A 19,649-nucleotide genomic window follows, 5' to 3' on the forward strand; every position below is an offset into this window, starting at 1 on the left:
TAACAACAGCAGGGGGAAGTGGGTGGGTGGGAAGTTTGGTTGTGTATGGTTTCTTTACGTTTGAATACATATACATAAAAATATAGTAAGAATATCTTTTAGAAGAAATAAAGGAAAGGGAAGAATATAAAAAACAAAAAGAAGAAGAAGAAGAAGAAGAAAAAAATGCAAACGTTTATTCGCGAAATGTTTTGCAACGTTAGAGAAAAGGATAGGGAAAAAATCTAAACGATTGTCGTGTAATACGAAAAAGAGCTTTTATTGTTACAATTCATCTTTATTTGTATTTTTTTTTGTATATTTTTTTACTCTTACGGCGTATGTCTCTATGGCAAATATCTTTCTTCATATCCTCGTTGTTGAAAACTACGACTTACAACACAAAGTTAGAAAATCTTTAGTAAAAGATGGAAAAATGTAGGATTACTTTCTTTCTATCTTTTTTTTTTTTTATTTTATTCTTTTCTTTCCCTTTCCACGCGAACATTCCTTTATTTCTTTGTACATTACTCGTTTTTTCATTTTTAGTTTTAGTGTTTTTTAGTTTTAGCGTTTCTTAGTTTTATTTTGTAAATTTATACATGTAATATTTCGGTCCTTCATTTCTTTCGAATGTTTTTATCGAACGTCGTTCTTATTACTTTTTTTTAGTTTGTGTTTTCTTTTTGGTAATTTTTGCAGATGTCACCGACCAAGAGACAGTCTCTTTTCATGGAGCTCGGGTTTCGACAACTTTACAGGATTCGTCAACTGGGGCTTCCTCTTGCTTGGAATTGGTGGAATGCGTTTGCTTCTTGAAAATTTTATCAAGTATGTGTACCTTATGTATATAACGTATTTTAAGATTTAACATTTTTTCGATCAGATTATGCATCATTTTTATTTGAATTGTCATGTTGTTTTTATAACAAAAAAAAAAAACACACACATACACGCGCACATAAATATTTCTTTCTAATTTTAATCATTTTTTGTGTAGTATACAACATTGAGTACTTTGAATTTGACAAAATATTGAAAAGAATCTTAACAAAATCTTCAAAAAGAAAAACTCTGATGCAGCTCTGACAAAACCTAAAGTTAGGATTGTGACCCCGTAAAGGGTTACGTAATTAATTTTTGGTGTAACAAAAATCACAAACATGAATTGAATAGCAGACAAAATATTATAATATAATTTTAAATTATTTATTATATAAATTTGATAAATATTAATTAAATATATTATTTAATTACAAATTTAAATTATATAATATAGTTTCTTATCATAGTAGTTAATTAAGATATTTTTATTCAAGGTTGAAAATAGATTTGTTCGAAGAAAAAAATAATTTTGAAAAAATGATATAATAATTTAAAAAAAATGGTTTTAAAGGGACAACTATCGATGAGGTTAAAATTATTATGAGATTTTTGTATTCATGGTTCATAAATATGTGATGATGATGATGATGATGATGATGATATAGTTAAATCAAAAGGGATTACCTATGTAAAAAGGATATAATTTTTTATCCGTCATTTTTTAAAAGGGTGAGGAAAAAGTAAGAGAGAATAGGTGAAGAAAAAAATTGTCTGATCGTAAAGCTTCTCAAATTCTCGTTCGATCACTATGGTGACCGTAGGGATCAGAATAAAGAAAAAAAAAACATATGTATATATAAGAAAAGAATAGGAAAGTAGGGTCGAAAAGGGAAGTCTGACTAAAACAGGATCTTCCTTTGAGATTTGAGATAAAACGTCTACGAATTGCAGAACGATTTGTTATTTAACAATCGATAAGAATATATACAGGGTGTCCGATTTAAATTGATCCACTGATGTTAGACAAAAATTGAATTGGTTAATACTTTTGTGTAGGAAATAAAAACTTGGATTAATTGGTGCATTAAAAAATATATAATTTTATTTAAAAAATTAAAATTGACCTTCATGTGATCTTTACGCGTCCACCTACGAATCTATAAAAAAATTAATAATATCGGATAATATACTTTTTTAAATAACTTCAACTTTTGTTTAACATATTTTTTTCTATCATCAACAGTTTCGAATTGGATTCATTTAAATGGGACACCCTGTAGATATATATATATATATAAAAAGGGAATCTTTGACAGGTTGGATTTGTCTAAGAACGATTATGTTAGACTTTTTTCTTACGTCTGGTTATTTGATTGATGTGATTTCGATTAGATCAGCTGTGTCATTTCTAATAGTCCGATAATGAGGGTCTGCAATTTTTCTAGTCAACGACACGGTCGTTAAATTTTCTTTTTTTTTTCTTTTTTTGTCTTTTTATAGAAGAAAACAATGATCTTCGATGGGAATTTGTTTACGAAAAGTTAACAAACAAGTATTTTGTTTTTTAGTTATTAATTCATGACTAATGTTCGTTATGTGTTCTTATAATAAAATTAAAAAAAATATATTTGCGATGATTATTAATATAAAACAAATATAAAACAAATAAAAATAAAGTATAGTAAGATTAAATCGTACGTGAGAATATTTTTAAATATTTATTTTTTTTTTAATTCGATGACGGGCAAATTTTTAGGTTAAGAAATTTTAGATTAATTTTTGTTTTATACAAAACAACGAACTTTAGAATAAATATATTCATTATATTATCTTGTATAATATAAAAGATAAGAACAATTGTAAGGTTAAATCATACGTGAGAATATTTTTAAATATTTATTTCTTTTTAATTCGATGACGGGGAAATTTTTAGGTTAAGAAATTTTAGGTTAATTTTTGTTTTATACAAAACAACGAACTTTAAAATAAATATATTCATTATATTATCTTGTATAATATAAAAGATAAGAACAATTGTAAGGTTAAATCATACGTGAGAATATTTTTAAATATTTATTTTTTTTAATTCGATGACGGGGAAATTTTTAGGTTAAGAAATTTTAGGTTAATTTTTGTTTTATACAAAACAACGAGCTTTGAGATAAACCTATTCATTATATTATCTTGTATAATATAAAAGATACGAACAAGTGTCCTAATAAATTAATTTATGATTATAAAAATATAGATAAAACTCTTTACATATTATACATATAGAAAAAAAAGCAACAAAAAAATCGTTACCCCCATTAATCAAGGTTATAATTTGTCCGTATATATTTTCAAGTAGTCAAGGACGCGAATCGTTAATTTATTTTTCTACTTTTTTATTTCTTTTTTTTGTCGTTTTTTTTTAAAATCCCGTTAACCATGAACTTTAAGAAAACTTGTTTTCCTCAAAATTACTCGTGGACGAGGAAGAAAAAAAAAGTCTCGTTAGAAATTAATTTATGACTAACAGTAAGACGTAAAGTAAGAAAGAAAGAGACAGAGAGAGAGAGAGAGAGATAGATAGAGTATTATAATGAACGTTCGTTGTCCTTGAAGTAAAAATTAAGAGAATATCTTTTGCGATGCTTCTTATACCATAAAAAAAAAAAAGAAAAGAAAAAAAATGAGAAGAGAAAAGTAAAAAAGTTGAGAAGAAAAAGATTTTACAAAGGCGTCAAGGTGAAATTCCCCTAACCATACCCCCCCCTCCTCTCCCAACCATCACCCCACCCTTACTACACCCCCTCTTCTTTCTTTTCCCTATCTCTCTTTCTCTCTTTTTTACTTTCTGTCTTTTTATTCCACTTCGCGTTCTTCTTCTCAAGGTTGAAAGGAAGGTAGGGTTCGGGTCTTAGGTGTTAGCCTCGACCCATGAATAATTTCAACGAGATTTTTATCGTCGTTGTAAACTCTCCGAAGCCTCGCGTTCACTGGCCACCACCATCACCACCACCACAACCACCACCACAACCACCAACACCATCACCACCACCACCACCATCACCGGGAAAACGCTAGGTCTTGTAACAGAAATTTATCACGCTCGTTAAGCGTGGAAAAACTTTGGAAGGGAAGTTTTGCGACGTAATTGCTTGGTCGGCAAACGTTTTCTTGAGCTACTTTCTAGCCCCCCACTCCTTCCCCTTTTCTCCCCACCCCATCGCCCGTCCGTCTTTCTTTCTTTTTTTTTTCTGTTGCTTCTAGTAGATTTTTTCAGTTAACCAAATGATATCTTTCTAACATTCATGTATAAATATGAAATATTTTATCAAATAATTAATATAATAATAATAATAATAATAATAAAATTAATAAGAAAATGATTTTTATTATATTTTATCATACATATCTATTTTCTTTATCTTTAACCATCTGTCGGTAAAATAAATTTTATTCAAATCAATGCGCAATGTTTGAATAATAATAATTATTAAGTTTTTTAAATCGAAATTGTAAATAATAAAATAAATTATTAGACAATATATATTTGTATCATTCTATAGAGTGTAGGTAAATTTTATTTTTTTAGATAATAATAATAATTATTATATTGAAAAGAAGTTTCCAGTAATTTTAGTAAAATCTACTTTACCGACCCGAACGGTTGTTGATTATTAAATATATTGTTTCACGTGAATGTTTTTACTTTTGAATGAAAAAAAAGGTTTAGCTCGATATTAAAATTGGTATAATAAATGTGTTGTAATCTTATTAATATTATAGAAAGTATTTGAGATGGAAAGAGATAGAGATAGTGTTAGAAAACCAAAAAAATTGTTCAATTTATAAAAAAATACTTTTTTTTTTTCAAAAATAGATTTCAACAATGTATATAATTAATCGTATAAAAAAACTGTTCTAATTAATTATTTAATAATTTATGTTGTTTACAACATTTGATTCTTATTTTTTTGCCTTGTAACAATATATATTGGAAATATTTTTCGTAAAATAACTTGGACACCGTTTATATGCCTGGTATAGATATTCGTATGCCATTTTTTGTTCGTTAATACCCATGAGCTATGGGAAAATTCCGTAGAATACACAGAGCCATGTTTAATCTGTATGAACGAGTTTTATTTTTCAAATGTCGTCGAATTCTTTTCGGAGGAGGGTGGGGGGCGCTGGATGGGGGGGTTAGGAAAAAATTGTAGTTGCAAATAAAATGACATGAAATATTCGATGTTACACTTTTACCCATATGACGTTTCGGTGTTCATGGTGTTATCTCAATTTTAATTGTAATCTACATCAGAAAATCTTGTTATATTGATTTCTAGATATATGTGGATAAATATGTAAATAAACAAAATAAAATCATATCTAGATAAATATAATAAATAAAAAAATGAAATAAAATCATCTTTTTATATACTGATGAAGATTTTAAGTTCTTAACTCGATAAGATTTCACTAGGGATATTCTAGAATACCAATCAGGATGGATCAACGCGTAACGTTCAAGTTTAGATTACATCAGTTATCCTCCTAATACCAGCTTGTAAAATTAATTATCATTTGAAATTAATTTACACTGTGAATTAATTAATTTTTTTTTATATTCTTTATCAAATATCTTAAACTTCAATCGATCATTTATGGAAGTTGTAATAATAATATTATCGAAATGAATGAGACTTAGAACTTCATAAGGTATTCTACACGTAGGAAAAAGAGTGTACTTTAATTTAATATAAAAATTATTAAAATCTGCTTACTATAAGTATAAAAAATATTGACGCAAACTTTATTTGTCACCTTTGAAATGAAACATTGTCGTCTATCAAATTACTTTTATTAAATGTTGTTTAAATGCCCTTCCACATGTTGCGCATGTGTATAAAAGTAATAATACACCTAATACAAAAAATTTAAGATTAAAACGTTCCCATTTGAGCATTCTTTTAATTTTTATGCAATTTCTTAAATAAAACACTACATTATAAAGATGTAATTATTACAATACACATATATTTCAATGATAATTAAAGAATATTAACTGTCGAATAAATTAATTGGAAAAATAATCGAATAAAAAAGGTATAAAACATAGGGAAAATTATTCAATTATACCAGAAACAAAAAAGGAATTTATTATTTGGGGGATTTACGACTAACGATGTATGATTAAAAAATCTTAAGAGAATAAAAGTAGTAGTCGAAGATTTGAAAGTGCATAAATTATGATTACATCGGGAACCTTTCACAAAGTTTCGTAGCAAAAGTAGACGGTAAGAAAGAAACGAGAGAAATAGTACTAGCTAGGGGAAAAAGAAGAAGACTCGATAGCCATTTCCTTCTTTTTTTTTTTCCTTTTTTTTCTTTTTCTTTTTTCTTTCTCACTTCAGTCTTCCTTCTTGTCCTTAGACTTTTATCGATGTTACGAGATTCTTTTCCAAGGTAGTCTCGATTAATTGAGACCTCGTTTTATCTTTTTCTTTTTTTTTTTTTCTTTCTTTCTTTCTCTTTTTTTTTATTATTTCTCAAAGAGATCTTCACCCCCTTTCCACCCCAACCCTACCAACAATTTCTCTCTCTCTCTCTCTTTTCTTTTTTTTCTTTTCTTTCTTTATCGATTAATTTCTAGCATCCGCATTATTTTGGTTCAGGTACATTTTTGATTAAAAAATTGTTCGAAAGATGACTGCAAACTTTTAAATATTATTTCGTTCGTATCATGCATTCGAAATATTTGTTTATTGAATAACGTTTCATTTAACACGTTGCATAATTATTTTATAATTATAATTATAATTAAAATATATATTATTTTTTATTTAAAGATAAATTAAAATATATTATTTTATTTTAAGATAAATTAATTAAATTTTATTAAATATAAATTAATTTAAAATTATTTAAAGATAAATTAGTTTTTAATTGTGTGAAATGCGTTTATTTTATTCGGAGGTTATCGGTGACACCCCCCTCCCCCCACGTTGCATTTAAATGCATTATTATATCTTTTGGCAAAGATGAACGAAATATCAAATTTAATGACGGTCACCGGTGACACCCATGGCATTCAACAGGTTATAAAATATAATATATAAGCCAAAATATATTATATATACAGGGTGTCCTCGAATTTAGTCGTCAATAATTCAACTTTGGTTTACATGTTATATCAAATAAAATAGATATTATTATTATTATTATTATTAAAAATATATTATCAAAGATATTATTATAGAATATAATATATATCTATATACACGGTGTCCCCTAATTTAGTCGTCAATAATTCAAACATTAATTTTAAATTAAATAAAAAAACTAAAACTTAAATAAAACTAACTTTTTACTTTTATTGCGTCTGTGTCTGTGTGTGTGTGTGTGTGTGTGTGTAATGTAATTTAATTTTAAGTAGAATTTATTAACGTTAATATTAAAACGTCAATTAAATCATTTTCTCTTTATACAACGAAGATACTTTACATTTCAATTAACGTTTCTATGTATCCCATTTCTAATTCCTCTTCCCGTCCCCCCTCCCTCCCCCCTACTTCCACCTAACTTATCCCTTACCATTTCCATTCTAAACATTACTTAGAGTCGGATACACGAACACAGAACGAACGTTTGTTTTCGACTAACGACACCGTGGACGGGCACTTGCCTTAATCGACCACAGCATTTTGCTTGCTACGCGAAGTTAGTATGTCCGAATGTATTTTCAACGATGCTTTCTCTCCGTCTGTCTGTCTGTCTGTCCGTCCGTCTATCTGTTAGACTATATGTATGTATGTATGTATATATGTATATCTGTATTCCTCTTGAATTCGCATAAGCAACGAATTTATCCCGCTTGTATTAATAATAGCAACTTCTACATATATATATTCAATCATACAATTTAATATCGTTTCACGTTTAAGATATTAAATTCCTCGGTAAATAATAATAATTTAACTAAAAATAGTTTTTTTTTTTTTAACTTAAATATTTTTTAACTTAAAATAGTTTTAAATATTATTTGGATTATTTTTTATAATTTTATTAAATAATTTATTTTCTATTTAAATTGTATATAATTAATTTTTATATATATATGTTAATTGTGAATGTCAAAATTTGTAACAGATAGCTCGGTATACGTCCGAAATATTAATTTATAAGAATATAATCAAATGTTCGATCATTCATTGACGTATTCGGTGTGTGCTGACAAGCTACAATGTGAATCTTATATATAAATACATAATTTCATGAATTTTATACAATGACGCGAATGAGAAAGCGAATTCTAACCTAAAAATTGAATTGAACTAAATTATGGAAGGTTCTAGTGTTAGTATTTTGTGTGTATTTATTTCTAAATATTATTCATTTTAAACTTATTTATATATATGAATAGTTGTTAAAGAAAAATTGAATAAATGTAACGGGTGTACGATTTTAACAGACATTTTCTCATTGTAAATACGAATCAATTGATTTATTTTCTATATGATATGATACGAGTTTAAACTTTGCAAAGCATATTTTCATGTTTTTTTTTGGTCTCTCCTTCTTTTACTTCTAAGAATTTCGTCTTCTTCTTTTTCTTCTTATTCTTCGTTGTTGGTAGACGTGAAATTGAGGATTTTTATCATGACGCGCTGTATTAACGAACTTCGGCCAATGAAGAACGAGCATGGATTTAACGGGGCTGATGCTAGGATCAACAAGGCTATTCAGGATGGATCAGAAATTTAATATCTTTTCTGTTCGCGCCTTTAAGTGAGAACTTTCGATGAGTTACGATATCTACTACTACATTTTTTGTGTACTTTTCAAGTGGTTATCTTTTTAATTATTGTTCCTACTATAAAAATAATCCTATTACAAAAAAAAAACAAAGAAAAACAAAAATTAATCAACCGTATCAATATTTAGCAATTAAAACCAAAACAATTAAATTATCAAACGAAAATTATCTTAATGAGAATAATAATTATAATATTAATAATATTGAAATTAATCGATACAAATAAAAATAATATATATATATATATATTCATTTTCTTTTGTTAAAATTCGTAACGTTTTGCGTATTAACACGTACGATTAAAAATATATTTAATAAAATTCAAAATTAATGAAAATATATATTACTGTAATATTTAATAATCGATATGTTTATATATAAAACATTTCTTTTTTATTTTTACTCGTAAAATATATATATATAAATAATTATATTATTTTATTTATTATTATTATTATATATCTATATATTTTATTATTTCATTTATATTAGAAATAAATTTTTATTTAAAAATCATATATTATATATTGGTAAAATTTATCAGAATAAAACACGTTATAAATCGTTCGACGATTCCCTTATCTTATTAATATAAATTTTCTTATATAAACAAGAATTAATCTATAATACAATATAAATATATATTAGAAATATTCGATATAATTTTTAATATGAATAATCTTGCATATATATATATATATACACGGTATTCAATTAAATTTTTTTTCATTCCTTATTCAACCTTACGATAACAAAAGAAAAATGCAAAAAGAAAGAAAGGAAATGAAAAAGGGGCTGGGAAGGGTGGATGGCAGAGGGAGGGAAAGGGGGGGTAAAAATGTAATATTAAATTTATTGAATGTTTGGATGGAAAATTATTCATTGATAATGATCGAGTAGGATGATTATATTATTATGTGTGTTATGAGGTAAAAAATAAATGAAATATATATTATATTATGAATTATGATATTTCGATGGTTATGTCGAACAATCCTATTATAATCGTGTAATGAAATGACGATGCCAACGTGTAATTTCGATTATTCGTTTTGATCGATATTAAAACCGATATGGGGTGAGGGATGGGTGGGGGGAGGGGTATGGGGGTGGAAGGGAAAGCATAGTTCGACGTACAATCAATCACGAACAACAACGTCCGTTTGACAAATAAGTATTTGTGAATATAATATGAATTATAATATTGATTGACGCTCGACGAATTCAATTGATTAAAATAGCATCATTGACTTTTGTAAACCAAACGAGCGGGTTTTCGTCAGCGGTTTTTCATTCTTCTCTTTCTTTTCTTTTCGTTTCTTTTTTTCTCTTTTCTCATTATTTATATAATAAGATATTATAAAAATTTGGAATAATTGAACGTTCGTTAAAACACGATGCATCATTTCATTCATTAACGTTTCATTGATTATTTTATAATATTATATTATTATTAATATAATATTTATTATATTTGATATATTTGGATTATTTTAAAAGATTGTGTTATTTCATATTTTATTATTCATTTATTTTTCTTTTTCTTTGTATTTTATTCCAAATAATTATCGAATTTTTATTGGATAACCTTATATTATCATAGTTATTATAAATTATATATTATTAATTATATAATAATTATAAATGAAATATAATAATATTTAATATAATAATAATTATTTAAATGATATAAAGTATAAAAAACGTTCGATAACATTTAATATTTATACTTCGAAATTAGATAATTCGTATTCATAATGACGTAATATTATAATTATTAAATATAAATTTGTTCTTATTATTTGATCAAGTATTAACTTAAACGAGGATCTTTTTTTTTTATCGAGATTTTAAGGGATTGATTTGTTAAGAATTGTGTCAACTTTCTTCTGCGCATTTTTCTTTCTTTCTTTCGATAAACAATTTTCAATTATCGCAAACTGCATCAAGGTGACTGATTGCATTTGCCACGAAATAGCGAACTCAATGCAAGCCGATTGACGTACCAATAAATATTCCTCTCTTTCTCTTTCTCTTTCTCTCTCTCTTTTTGTCTTTTTTTCTCTGTTTTTTTTTTGTTTAACCCATTAGAAATACTTTAATTGTTTCCACCGTAAGTCTCGTTTATCATTGTTAATCCATACTACTCTCGAATCAAAGCTATCGGTGTGTTGATGAATTAAAATATAAATTTGATTTTGTTTTCTATTTTCTTTATTGTAAAAATTGTGTGAAAAACAAAATAATAAACAAATAAGAACAATTAGAAAAATTAAGTGAGGACTTTCTACGATTTGAAACATTGCATTATCAGCTGATATAATAAATTGTTTTCAAATTTACAGTAACAAATACGAATACTACTTGGATAATTCTTTTTATTATAAATTTGTATTAATTTATTTGTATTAATTTACTTTCATTCAAATTTTCAATAGTGTTAGTGAATTTTGAACGATTACATCTGTATCAAACGAAAAGGATGAAATTTCATATCCACTCCTATAAACAAATTCGTTTCATGTTAGAATGGAAATATCAATTTTTTTGGTTTAATTTAAATAAAAAGAAATGATATATCTACCATGTGCACCAATGTTACTAAAAATAGTTCATAGACAAAATAATTATTATTTAACACAATAAGAAACTGAAACTAATAGAGTTAAATATAGAAGTTACAATTCAAATGTGTATTACAAGATTATTACTCATTACTCAATACTCAATACTCAATACTCAATACTCATTACTCATATTCATAATTCAATAATGATTACTTAATACTTATTATTTAATACTTAATATTCATTACTCATTATTCGTTTAGATATAGAAGTTACAATTCAAATGTGTATTACTCAATACTCAATACTCAATACTCAATACTCAATATTCAATTCAATAATGACTATTTAATACTTATTATTTAATACTTAATATTCATTACTCATTATTCGTTTAGATATAGAAGTTACCTTTCAAATGTGTATTACAAGATTATTACTCATTACTCAATACTCAATACTCATTACTCATATTCATAATTCAATAATGATTACTTAATACTAATTATTTAATACTTAATATTCATTACTTATTATTCGTTTAGATATAGAAGTTACTAGATACATATTACTACTTATTACTAGTTACTAAGAAACTGAAACTAATAGAGTTAATATAGAAGTTACAATTCAAATGTGTATTATGAAATTATTACTCATTACTCAATACTCAATACTCAACACTCAATACTCAATACTCATACTCATAATTCAATAATGATTACTTAATACTTATTATTTAATACTTAATATTCATTACTCATTATTCGTTATTCATTTTTCATTATTTATCATTCAATACTTAATATTATATTCATTACTCATCACACACAATACACAATATTTATTATTCAATATTGATTACTCAATACTTATTATTGAATACTTATTACTCAATACTCATTACTCTTATTAATTCAATATTATTTAATAATTATCAACAGAATACTGTTTTCAAGATTTAAGTAAACAAAAGTACTTCATTTAAATTGATTATCTGTTTTATCTTATAAAATTACATATTGCATGTAAAAATAAACGATTATAAATTTTCAAAGAAACTCAATATATACTTATTTCTCTCTCTTTCTTTCTTTTTCTTCCTTCTTTAAATATCATCATACTAAAGAATCACAGAAAAGACGGACGTTAATAAAAACTCCTTTGCCCTTCGGCCCGTGCCGACGTCACTGGTGTCAGCAAACGCTGTCGTCGTCGTTGCAGTTGTAATAGTAGTAGTAAGTTGTAGTTGTTGTTGTAAGGCTGCAGGCGTTCGTTTAACACGCGTTTGCAGATGGAACGAGAATGAACGAGGAAAAAAAAGGAAGAGGAAGAAAAAGAGAGAGAGAGAGGATGGGGGGGAAGGAAGAAGAAGGGTGAGGGGTTGAAAGTGTATATAAGGGTAAAAGTAAGGATTGGTGTTTGGATTTGGGTGAAGGTGGGGGTGGGGGGGGCAAACGTCCGACGATAATAACGAAAGACGCGTTTTCATTTCGACACGCACACAATACACACACATACAACACCTGCGTTTAGATGTATTAAAATTACTGTCTATTTTCTATTCTTTTCTTTTCTTTTCTTTTAAGATTCTTTTATTTTTTTTTCTTTTTCTTTCTAATCTTTTTTTCCTTTCTTTTTCAGGTACGGGATCAGAGTAGATCCATGGCAATGGTTTTTATTCCTGAGCGGGAAGTACGATGGCGGTGAAGAGCATCCTTCGATTTTGCTGATCGTTTGTAAGTCAATCGATAAATTACTTCCATTTTACTTTGATAAGAATATATATATACCAAGGTCAGGGATTCTCAAATTTCTTGTTTACATGCATTTCATACTTTTTTTTTTTGGATTTAATTTTTCTGAACATTTTTGAGAAGATTTTTTGAAGTTATTTCATTGTTCGATTCATTTGATTGTTCGGGAAAGTAATTTAGAGAGGTGGGGAGAGAGGGGTTAAATGGTAATTAAAGAATTTTTTTGTTCGTATTTAAAAGTCAGGACTTTTTTTAAATAATTTGAAATAGTGAAATTTGATTAATTCGATTTCTCAGATTTTTTTCGCGTTGTTATTCGACAATCAGCATCCATCGATTGTTTTTATTTTACCCCCTCATTCCCTTTAATTGGCTGCATCCCTTAATTTGGTACATCTTTCGAATCAAAACTACTATCAAGTAATATCGAAAATCAATTTGGATTCTAGTGTTCGTTCGACATAACCTCTAATTTTATTTCTTCTTGCATTGCATTACTCTAACGATAATAAAAAAAAGCAAAAATATGACGAAAGTGAGAACTTTGATTTTCAATTTTTCATACGATGACAAGAGAAAAATAATCTACTTGACAAAACGAAACGTAAGAAGATTTTAAATGATGTTTGAAGTGTTTTTTTTTATTGGAATGTAAAATGATTTTTGAATAAAGTGAGGTTAGATATCGGTGAATATGATTTACGAAATTTTTGTGTTGTCAAACGAAATTACTTTCCCTAACAATCTCAATATATTAAATTAAATTTTAATATACGAATAAATGTAAACATCAATAAGAATTTTGAAATTAAACAAATTAAATAAAATTCTAAACATTTAACAGAGAGGTTAATCAGTAAGTCGGTTTCGTATTCTTGAAAGTTTTACTGCATCCCCTCAAGGGATTTAAGTATCACACGTTGAGAATCCCTGATCTAACGAACGTTAAAACGAATGAGAAAGAAAAAATAGGAGAGAAAAAGTGTGAGAAAAAGAAAGGGAGTGAAAGAAAGAGAGAGAGAGAGAGATAAACAAGAGTATAAATTTTTATCGAAAATATATTTGATATTTGATTCGATGATTCATTAAAGAGTGTAATTTTTTAAGGTTTATTTATTCTAAATTATTGGAAATATTTAAAAAAAAAAACAGATATATTATGAAACATAATTTAAACTTATATTAATATCATTATTATATAGAATAATTAATTTTTATTTAATTAAACATACATTAATTAATGTTTCTTGAAGGTTTGTTCAATTAATTTTAGAATGTACAATTATACAAGATAAATAGTTTACCCAAGAAATGAAAAGAAAGGAAAGAAATGATTTCAAACAAAAGTCATATGATTTTAGTTAGAACACTTTAGATAATCACGGTTGGTTCATTTTTTGAGTAACCCGCATGAACCATTTTTCTTTTCTGAATTTTAATTTTCTTCCTTGCCTCTTCTTGTGTTCGTTCAACGTAAATTGTTACTACGACTGAGAGAAACGACACGTTATTTTCCTTTCATTTACTCGCTAGCTTTAATTATAATTCGTTAAATTTTCCATTGTAGAAATTTCTCTCGAGACAGTTGGTTTGTGTTCGCAGGGAAACGAAACCGCTTATCTTGAAAAAACGAAAAGAAAAAAAAAAGAAAGAATATTATACAAAATTATCTTGCAGTCTCGCGTGATTTGATTTAAAAAAAAAAAAACAAAAAAAAAGTAAAAAAGAATAATAACAATTTGATCTTTTTCTTTTTTTCCTTCTTCTATATTTTCCTACATTTTCACATCGTTGTAAGAATGTATTTTTAATTTTTCATTTCGTTTCTTTTTCAAACGTTTCGTTAGATACTTGCAAATAAAGTATCTTAATAGGAAAAAAGATCGCAGAATTATAATAAAGTATACCAGAGTATACCAAAGTATAGTAAATACAGTCAAGTAAAAAAGTCGAATTGTTGAAAGGAAACTCGTCTTATATTTTTTGGCAGGTATCCACCCGATATACTTCACTAAAGTGGAGTGAAGTGAAGTGGGGATGGAGGTGGCGTGGGGGGTGGGGATTTAGAAATTTGATCATTTTCTTTTTTTCCTTCTTCTCCTTCTTCTATATTTTCCTACATTTTCACATCGTTGTAAGAATGTATTTTTAATTTTTCATTTCGTTTCTTTTTCAAACGTTTCGTTAGATAACGAATAGTTAGATACGTTAATAAAGTATCTTAATAGGAAAAAGGATCGCAGAGAATTATAATAAAGTATACCAGAGTATACCAAAGTATAGTAAATACAGTCAAGTAAAAAAGTCGAATTGTTGAAAGGAAACTCGTCTCATATTTTTTGGCAGGTATCCACCCGATATACTTCACTAAAGTGGAGTGAAGTGAAGTGGGGATTGAGGTGGGTGGTGGGAATTTAGAAATTTGATCTTTTCTTTTTTCCTTCTTCTCCTTCTTCTATATTTTCCTACATTTTCACATCGTTGTAAGAATGTATTTTTAATTTTTCATTTCGTTTCTTTTTTAAACGTTTCGTTAGATACTTGCAATAAAGTATCTTAATAGGAAAAAGGATCGCAGAGAATTATAATAAAGTATACCAAAGTATACCAAAGTATAGTAAATACAGTCAAGTAAAAAAGTCGAATTGTTGAAAGGAAACTCGTCTCATATTTTTTGGCAGGTATCCACCCGATATACTTCACTAAAGTGGAGTGAAGTGTAGTGGGGATGGAGGTGGGGGGGTGGGGATTTAGAAATTAATTAAAAAAGACAAAAAAATCTATAAAAAAGGAAGAAGTAAGAAAGAGAGGAGAAAGAGGAGAATTGAAAAAAAGGGGTTTCTGTCTGTTAGGAAAAATAGAAAGAAAGAATAAGAGAAAAATTATATACGTATAAGTAACCATGTATATGTGTGTGTGTGTGTATCTGTGAGATAGAGAAAAAGTATATGTGTATGTGAATGAGTAAGTAAAAAAGAAAAAGAAAGAGAGAGAGAAAGTTTTTGTGTGCGAATGAGTGACAGAAAGAAAATATGTGTAAGTGAATGAGTGAGACAGAGATTGAGAGAGAATTTATGTATTTGAGTGAATAAGTACAATAAGTGAGAGATAGAAATGTATTTGTGTGTGTGTGTGTGTGTATACATTTGAGTAAATAAGTAACAAATAGAGTGTATAAATAATGTGTGTGTGTGAGAGAGAGAAAGAAAGAAAGGGTATATGTGTTTTTGAGTGAATAAGTGAGAGAGAGAGAGAGAGAGAGATGGAAGATATGTATGCCAATAGGAGTTATAAGAGGTAACGCCATACTATTCATATTTTTCGAACTAACCTTCACATTTTTAGGTAAAATTTTAACCGATGCTCTCGCATACGTCAGCTATTCTTTCTATTCTTCTATTTATTTTGGGGTGGGAGTACGAGGTTTTCCTTTTATTTTTAGTTTCTATCCTTTCCTATTCTTTTTTCATTTGTTTTTTCCTTTTGTAATATATGTCCTTTGATATTTCTACTATTTCTTGTTTTCTTTATTATTATTGTTATAATATTGTGGCATAATGACACAAAGCGCAGTTTTTATGATATTTTAATTGAATTTTATATTCATAATAGTATTGTTGTTGTTGTTGTTGTTGTTGTTACTGCTGTTTTAAAAAACGTAAAATGTAATTTTATATTTTCAATTATCTTCTATATGTATGGGTAAATAATTATTTTTCCTTTTTTTTTATATTTTAAGACATTTTTTTATTATTTTACTAACCAATAGTACTAATAATACAACTATACTAATAATAGTTGTGGTTTTGCTGTTAGTATAGTAACAGTTATAGTACAATAACTTCTCAAATACAATTATTTTTTACTAACCAATATTATTATTAATATTATTAGTACTACTAATATCATTTGTGTTACTGTTATCATACTAATTTCAAGTGATATACTAAAGATATTATAAATAACTCTTCAAAAGCAGCCAACTTATTTTTCTATCTGACTACTTTTAATTACTATTGTTTTTTTTTTTTCTTTCTTTCTTTCTTTCTTTCTATAAACTATTATATTTAGCTTTTTCTTTCTCTCCCTTTATTCTTGTTTTTTTTTTTTCATTCATTCTTCTTTTTATTTGTTTCTTTTTTCCTCTTACAAGGACAGTCTCCGTACTAGAGAGTATAATAATTTTCATACCGCGAGCCATGCAACGAGATTGCTTTTTAAGCGCCACTCTTACGGGTGGCACCAACCCCATCCACCCCCCTATCTCGGTGTTCTCGCGATTAGGGGATTAATTATTCCACGAACGCCACCAACACGTACGAATTAGGTTGCTCCGAGCTCGGATTGTCGTGATTTCTTCTCTCATTCTAACTTCCTTCCCCTTCCCTTCCTCTAACATCCCTCCCCCACTCCCCCCACACATACTTTGCTTAAATTTTATTATTTTATTTGCGTTCTTCTATTTTTCAATTCTCTCTCGTTTTTATCCGTTTTATTTTTTTACTGTTTTTTTGGGAATGGTCAGAGGCTGGGTGGAGGAAGAGGAGGAGGAGGAGGGGTGGGGTAAACCTTGACGAGCTCAGTGTTTGTTTTCTTTTTTACTTTTGGTCTCCCTTTTTTATCCACCCCTCCCTAAAGAAAATCTTTTCCTATGTTTTTCCTTTCTCTCGACAAACGTGCCAGGGTGAATACGAGTGGAAAAGAGAAAAAAAGAGAGAGAGAGAGAGAGATAGAGAAAGGTTCGTAATCAGGAACGTAACGAAGAAATCAGAGGGTGCTTAAATTGAACCAGAATCCAATTGAAATTTTTACGTTCTTTTCGGGTTGCGGAGGAGGGGGGGGGCACGTTTTTGCTTTCGCTTTTTTGTTTTTCTTTCTTCTTTGTTTTTTGCTTTCTTTGTACCCGGAATTTTCTTACGTTCTTTTTTCTTTTTTTTTATCTCTCCACTCCCCCCCCTCCTATCTCGAGAGAGAGAGAAAAGGAAATTCTAAATCAAAAAGTTGGGCAAACTAATTAGTTTGTGAAACGTATTACTTTGATAAGTCATTATCTTTTGATATAATTCAATTAGGTTTAGATCGTTTTTTTTTTTTTTGTATTTTTTGGATAGGAAACAAATCGGGGAAAGATTATTTTTATCCGATAATCTGTTTTTTTTTTTTATTTTTTTTCTCGGTGTAGAAGAATTAATTTTAATATTTATCCGATCGATTTTTAGCGTTAGGATACTTTTTTATTTGTTAACATCAACGTAATAATGCAATGATAGTAATAATAGTAATCAAAATTATTATAATATATATTTATATAATAAATATATTATTATAATAAATAAATAAAATTTATACACGTGTTAAAAATTAATTATTATATTATTATTAATTAATTAATAAAAATAAAAATAATATTATTATAGTATTATTAATTAATTATTACGTTATATTTGTGTATTGATTATATTTATATAAAAAAAATAAATAGAAAATATTAGTCTATATTAATTTATTTAGATTAATTTGGAAGAATTTCTAATAATAAACGTAACTTTTGGTTATACAATGCGACAACACCGTATTATTACACCCACTTCGTCAACGGGAATGAGAATAATTTAATCAACGTAATTGGAGATTTGTATTTTTACAGAACGCAAATATGGTCGAATGCGTCCAGGGTGAATTTCAAACGAAATGAAATGTACGTGACGTTGATAAAAATAGCTTTGAGGGTAACCCCATCCTCAACTATTTCCCACCAACCTCTATTCCCTCGTCCCTCCTCATTCCTCATCCCAACACTCCCACACCCCATTTCCCCACCACTTCAATGTGTCAGAGTTGGTCGGCCGTAAACAGGGCTTCAAATTTTCCACCTTTTATTCGACTCTCGCCATATTTGTGGCTCACACTTCGACGCCTCCGTGTACAGTCTATCAAAATTTCTCGCGAAACAATATTTATTGTTTTTTTTTTTCGATTTATCATAATGTGTATCATAATTTCATAGTTTATATTTGAATTTGATTTAAGTATGATGAACGAATAAACTTATGATACGTGAAAATATTAAAATATACAATTTTTATTAAAATATTCAATTATGATAAGTTTATATTTTTGATTTACACTAACAATAATTATTTAATATTTAAATTTATATTTTTTATTTATTATTAATTATATTTATTTATTAATTAATATTTTTATATTTATTATTCTATTTAATATTTAAATCGGACATTTAATCGGATAATTAATTATTAATATGTTACGAAAAATTAATTGTCAAAAAATGTCTATTAGAAACAAATTTTATTACGAATTAAAAATTCATTTGAATTTATTCAAAAAGAAATTCAAATTACCTGACACGTTTTAAAAACCAAATGTATACATATAAAGGAAGAAATAAATAAATAATTTATAAACGAATTGAATTTCAATCAAACAAATCATTAATGAAAACTTTCAAACCGTTTAATTCAAATTCATATTCGTATTTAGTAATAAATACAAAATATACATACACACATATATGAAAAAATATACTATATGAATGTGTTTATACGTGTATAAGGTTTATATATTTTGATGATACTCAGACATTTAAAATTGCCGTCGAGAGAGTCATCGTTTACTGCTTGATGCATTGCTCTAACATTTTCAAGTACTCTTTCACCCTACTTCTTACCCTTTCTCTAACACTTTCATACTTTT

The 19,649-nt window shown here is 27.2% G+C and overlaps 1 protein-coding gene across 1 annotated transcript in view; it reads left to right on the forward strand.

Moving 5' to 3' along the window:
- Positions 1 to 14,578, forward strand: part of LOC122517478 (diacylglycerol O-acyltransferase 1-like) — a 41,200-nt gene extending 26,622 nt beyond the window's left edge. The window contains exons 3-5 of the mRNA XM_043635876.1: positions 682 to 810; positions 12,820 to 12,914; positions 14,535 to 14,578. Of these exons, the coding sequence (XP_043491811.1) occupies positions 682 to 810; positions 12,820 to 12,914; positions 14,535 to 14,557 (247 nt within the window). The 3' untranslated portion in view covers positions 14,558 to 14,578. The remainder of the gene's footprint in view (positions 1 to 681; positions 811 to 12,819; positions 12,915 to 14,534) is intronic.
- Positions 14,579 to 19,649: the final 5,071 nt, after the last annotated feature.

The sequence above is a fragment of the Polistes fuscatus genome, unplaced genomic scaffold (genome assembly GCF_010416935.1).
Source record: "Polistes fuscatus isolate 324 unplaced genomic scaffold, CU_Pfus_HIC Scaffold20, whole genome shotgun sequence".
In the NCBI taxonomy this organism is placed as follows: Eukaryota; Metazoa; Arthropoda; class Insecta; order Hymenoptera; family Vespidae; genus Polistes; species Polistes fuscatus.